This window comes from Colobus angolensis, unplaced genomic scaffold, assembly GCF_000951035.1.
Source record: "Colobus angolensis palliatus isolate OR3802 unplaced genomic scaffold, Cang.pa_1.0 Scaffold2, whole genome shotgun sequence".
In the NCBI taxonomy this organism is placed as follows: Eukaryota; Metazoa; Chordata; class Mammalia; order Primates; family Cercopithecidae; genus Colobus; species Colobus angolensis.
Genome location: NW_012115154.1, coordinates 27001994 through 27007772, shown reverse-complemented (window position 1 = coordinate 27007772; position 5779 = coordinate 27001994). Strand labels below are relative to the sequence as shown.

At 47.8% G+C, this 5779-nt stretch overlaps 1 protein-coding gene across 1 annotated transcript in view; it reads right to left on the bottom strand.

Moving 5' to 3' along the window:
• The window catches only part of WDR60 (WD repeat domain 60), a 97694-nt gene that overhangs the window by 76687 nt on the left and 15228 nt on the right, over positions 1-5779 (bottom strand). Inside the window, exons 4-5 of the mRNA XM_011941603.1 lie at positions 2524-2606; positions 1638-1946 (exon numbers count right to left, since the gene is read on the bottom strand). Of these exons, the coding sequence (XP_011796993.1) occupies positions 1638-1946; positions 2524-2606 (392 nt within the window). The remainder of the gene's footprint in view (positions 1-1637; positions 1947-2523; positions 2607-5779) is intronic.

The window sequence follows — 5779 nt, the reverse complement described above, 5'->3', positions numbered from 1 at the left end:
AGGCCGAGGTGGGCGGATCACAAGGTCAGGAGATCGAGACCATCCTGGCTAACACGGTGAAACCCCGTCTCTACTAAAAATACAAAAAATCAGCCAGACACGGTGGCGGGCGCCTGCAGTCCCAGCTACTCAGGAGGCTGAGGCAGGAGAATGGCGTGAACCCAGGAGGCGGAACTTGCAATGAGCCAAGATTGTACCACTGCACTCCAGCCTGGGCGACAGAGCGAGACTCCGTCTCAAAATAAATAAACAAATAAATATAAATAAATAAAAAACAAAAAAATTTATATCTGTCCTCAAGGAGCTGCTTCTCATCTAACCTTCAGTGTGGCTGACTGAGGGAGTCCATGGGCTTTCCACAGTGCAGACGCGGGTAGCAGAACCGGCACCGCCTCAAACCTGCTAAGAAACGTGGCCAACGCCCTGATTCACACGGAGGGCGTGGGCTGCGGGAGACAGTGGGGTCTCAGTGAGGAAAGGCCCTCGGGGCAAAGGCAAGGGAGGTTACAGGACTCAGACCCCATGCAGGACAGCGCAAGAGTGGCTGAGATGGCTGGGAGTCAGATGGCTTCTGCTCGTAACACGACTGCTTCTCGTCCTAAGGGCTCCCAGTTCTAACCCACTGGCTTTTGCATTTTACAGCAAACACTGCAGTGGTCACCAGCTCTACATGCGTTTCCTCAAGGTGTGACTCTCCCCTAGCCTCAGGTACCATCTGACCCTTGCGAAGATCTCGCTTCCATCTTAAAGGAAGCGTCACCAAGAAACAGGTAAACAAAATCGTATTAGCTTCAGATTCTGTAAAAACAGAGCAGCAAAAAGCACGCTGAGAACAAAAGGTGCTAAAACACCTCTAGGAAAATCCTAAGGACAGGGATGAAACCACAGACCTGAGAGGGAAATTAGATCCTCTGCAATCAATGCTTTTACATTTTTGTTCTGTCTTGTTTTGCTTTTTTTGCAAACTTATACCAATTCTGGTTGAAACGTTTGCTAATTATTCACTTAATTTCCACTTTAAAACCTACCAGCTTCCTTTTCAATGTTAAATTTCAAATTTTTTTTTTTTTGAGAGAGTCTTGCTCCATCACCCAGGCTGGAGTGCAGTGGTGTGATCTCAGCTCACTGCAACCTATGTCTCCTGGGTTCCAGCGATTCTCCTTCCCGAGTTCCAGCAATTCTCCTGCCTCAGCCTCCAGAGTAGCTGAGATTACAGGCACATGCCACCATGCCCTGCTAATCCTTTTGTTTTTAGTAGAGACGGGGTTTCACCATGTTGGTCAGGCTGGTCTCAAACTCCTGACCTCAGGTGATCCGCACCTTGGCCTCCCAAAGTGCTGGGATTACAGGCATGAGCCACCACATCCAGCCAGATTTTAAAAATTTTATGACAGATTTCCAAGTATCTGTTTAAAGTACGTTCAGAATATAATCAAAATATGTGACATCACATTTCTCAGGAGATCAGTAATCTGTCTGTACTAACCACATCATCAAGACCTGAGTCGCATTTCTCCTAAATTACTACCACCAGGCCACAAATCTCAACTTTGTCTGGCGACACGACCCGGTAAGCCTCCTCTGAGAGCGCTGACCTCGTGGCGGCTGTGAAGGCAACGAAGCATCAGAAGGGGTACCTTGGATTCCCTTTTCTTGTGCTCGTCTTTTGCTGATCTCTCTTTTCTATCCACGCTGCTTCGGTGCCTCTCATCATCAAAATGAAGGCCTTCTTTGTGTCGCTTTTCTTTATGTCTTTCTTCCCCTCCTTTTTCAGAGAATGAATTACTTTTCTCTTTGGAATATTTCTCTCTTTTTTCCCTTGTGCTGCTTTTTTCTCGGTGTTTCTTGTCTCGATCTGGCTCCCTGGGCTTCCTGTGTCTCCTGTCACCTTCTTCTTTATAAAGCCAGTACTTGAGAGGGTTGTCCTTGCTGTCTCCGTACTGCAGCTGTAAAACACAACAAGCTGAGAAACACAGGAGCACATCAAACAGAAGCGCAGCCGGCCTCCCTCTCCGTGGGTTCCACAACAACAGATCCAACCAACCACGGATCCAACCAACAAGCTGAGAAACACAGGGGCACGTCAACCAGGAGCGCAGCCGGCCTCCCTCTCCGTGGGTTCCGCAACAACAGATCCAACCACGGATCAAACACATTCGAAGAAAATCATGTCTGTATTAAACATATACAGACTTTTTGCTTGTCATTACACCCTAAACAATAACAACTATTTACATCTCATTTATATTGCATTAGGGATTCTAAGTAATCTGGAGATGATTTAAAGCATCCAGGAGGATGTGCGTAGGTTATATGCAGACACTACACCATGTTATACAGAATCAGAAAAACACATTCGACCATGGGGAGAAAGAAACTGACTACACATAGTGCTGGAGGCCTTTTCCAGGCCTGAAATCCTGGCTTAGGACATTTTCTAAAAATGCTTCTAACAATAACGTTTAAAATATCCTTTACTTGGCAACGTTTGGAAAACCTTTCCCCAGGCCTTGCTTCGTATACCTTTCTTTCTCGGTATCTTCTTTCTCTATCTTCATCTCCTCTTTCAGAGTCTTCCTCTTTCTCTTCACTTCTTACTTTACTTACTACAAGAAGTAAAACATATTTTTAATACTCCCAAATGTTAGCACATCAAAAAGCTCTTTTAACATCTTGCTACGGATGGTATTGCACATTTTATACTTATTAATAAGTATTTTAAAATATTCTTCAACTAAAACATGTCTTCAACTCAAGAATGAGGAGTTCTAGTATCAAATTTAAAAAGAAGAAGGAGATGAACGTGGCAATCGAAGTGACATGGTTTGGATCTGCGTCCCCACCCAAATCTCACGCTGAAATGTAGTCCCCAGTGCTGAAGGTGAGACCTGGTGGGAGGTGACTGGATCATGGGGGTGAATTTCCCCCAGTGTTGTTCTTGTGATACTGAGTGAGTTCTCACAAGATCTGGTTGTTTAAAAGTGCGTGGCACCTCCCCACTCTCTCCCTTCCTCCTGCTCCAGCCCTGTAAGACATGACCGCTTCCCTTCACCTTCCCCCAGGACTGTAAGTCTCCTGTGGCCTCCGCAGCCATGCTTCCTGTACGCCTGCACAACTGTGAGCCAGTTAAACCTCTTTTCTTTATAAATTCCCCAGCCTCGGGTGTTTCTTTATAGCAGTATGAGGACAGACTCATACACTAAGGAACAGAGAGACTTCTTGCCTCGCTCAGTTTGCTGCTGAAGCAACCAGGCAAATGTCTGAGTAACCCTTAGAAATTCAAGAGGGCACCAGACCAAACTCATATAGCCTTCAGGGTTTCTGCGCATCACGCAGAAGCAGAGCTTAGTCTGAACAGGAGAACGAGCCCAGTCAGCCAAACACTTTAGCCAAATGTGAGCTCCAGGGAAATGCCTGCCCTCCTGGATTGCACTGAGGACACAGAGCAGCCCCCATACCTCCTGGCACCCCCACTGCTGAGGGGACCAAGGAAGTCAGAGGCCCCTGAATAAACAAGGAAGCCAGGTGCAGCAGACCCCCCAGGGCACCAGGCTACAGCATCCATCCTGGGCTGGGGAGGCTGAAGCACCAAGGCCCAGCATGACCTGCAAGAGAGACGGGAGGCAAACAGAGCCAGGCAGGTACGGATGACACCAAAGCATCATCCAACAAGGAAAGCTGGACCTTCACTTCTGAATCTGCACACAAAAAAAGGCATCAGATGTAAAATTCAGAGAGTGGACACTTTAAAAGATCAGGGCAAAGTTAAACTTTCAAAGATCACTGAGGCAAAGTGCATTCATTCAAAAAGCATTTACCAGGCTGGGCGCGGTGGCTCACGCCTGTAATCCAAGCACTCTGGGAGGCCGAGGCAGGTGGATCACGAGGTCAGGAGTTCAAGAACAGCCTGACCAACATGATGAAACCCCGTCTCTACTAAAAATACAAAAATCAGCCAGGCGTGGTGGTGTGCGCCTGTAATCCCAGCTACTCCGGAGGGTGAGGAAGAGAACTGCTTGAACCCAGGAGACAGAGGATGCAGTGAGCAGAGACTGCAACACTGCACTCCAGCCTGAGCGACAGAGCGAGACTCCTTCTCAGAAAAAAAAAAAAAAGGTATTTACTAAGCACTGAGCACACCTCCAGGAGTCTGGGCTACAGAGGGAGAGCCCCGTTCCAGGTAATTTTCAAGGTGGAAACCCCAGGACTCTCCGAGAGACTGGAAGAGAAAGCGGGGCATCGGGATACGTCCCAGGTCTTCTGACCTCAGGACGCGAGGATGCGGGTGCTATCGACTGAGATGGGCAAGCCTGCAGCGCAGCCGGTGTGGGGGGGCTACCGGAAGCTCCGCGTGGGGTACACTGCGTTTGTGTTATCTATTAGACATCAAAACACAGCGGACACACAAGCCCGGAATTCAGGGGTGATGCCCAGCTGGGGGTAAAAACTTGGAAATGAGGACAGAGACAAACAGTATTTAAAACCATGAGACTAGATCCAGCCAGCAAGGGCAAGGGGTTGCTGGAGAAGAGGGCTGGGGACCCAGTCCTGCATAAAGGCCACACTGCACAGATGGGCGGTACGGAAAGAAAGGAGATGAGAAGAGACATACAGAGGAAAGAAGTTGAGAGAGTCTAGTCTGCAATCAGTTTTCAAAAGTCTTTCCAGTACAATTCCTTTCAACACCACATTGAAAAAACGAGCAGGTAGTCTAAAAAAGGGTGATCTGAGAACAGAAGATGTTACCACAAATAAATACCAAAAACGTCAAAAACAATCATTTTGAAAAGAACATTAAATAGTAGGACAGCTACTGTTAAAATTAATTAGGCTCTGTCTGAAGTGCAGTGGCACAATCTCTGCTCACTGTAACCTCCACCTCCCTGGTTCAAGCAATTTCCCTGCCTCAGCCTCCTGAGTAGCTGGGATTACAGGCGCATGCTACCACGCCTGGCTAAATTTTTTGTATTTTTAGTAGAGACGGGATTTCACCATGTTGGCCAGACTGGTTTCGAACTCCTGACCTCAGGTGATCCACCCACCTTGGCCTCCCACAGTGTGGGATTACAGGCGTGAGCCCCCACTCCTGGCTAGCTAAACGGTTGAGTTTTCGTTTTTTCCTTTGAGACAGGGTCTCACTCTGTTGCCCAGGCTGCAGTGCAGTGACACAATCATAGCTTACTGCAGCCTCAACCTCCTGGGCTCAAGGGATCCTCCCACCTCAGCCTACCAAATAGCTAGAACCACAGGCAAGCGCCACCACACACAGCTAACTTTTTTATTTTTTGTAGTGATGGAGTCTCCCTATGTTGCCCAAGCTGGTCTCAAAATCCTGGGCTGGAGCAATTCTCCCACCTCAGCCTCCCAAAGCGCTGGGATTACAGGTATGACCCACCACACCTGGCCTGGATGAGTTTTTAAAATACCAAAAGGCAACAATGATAAAAAGTACACACACACACCCCGCAAGAGCGAGAATATTGGACTTCAAAGATAAAACATTTGTGAAAACTATGAGAGAAAACAAAAATAATGAATGAACATTTCAAAAGAGGAAAATGTCCCAAACAGCAAGAACTTTTAAAACAAATAGAGCCAGCTGGGCACAGTGGCTGTCGTCTGTAACGCCAATGCTTTGGGAGGCTGCGGCAGGAGGATCACTTGAGCCCAGGAAGCTGAGGCTGCCATGAGCTGTGATGGCACCACTGCACTCTAGCACTCTAGCCTGGGGGCAGAGTAAGACCCTGACCAGAAAAAAACAGGAAAGGGGAAGGAGGGA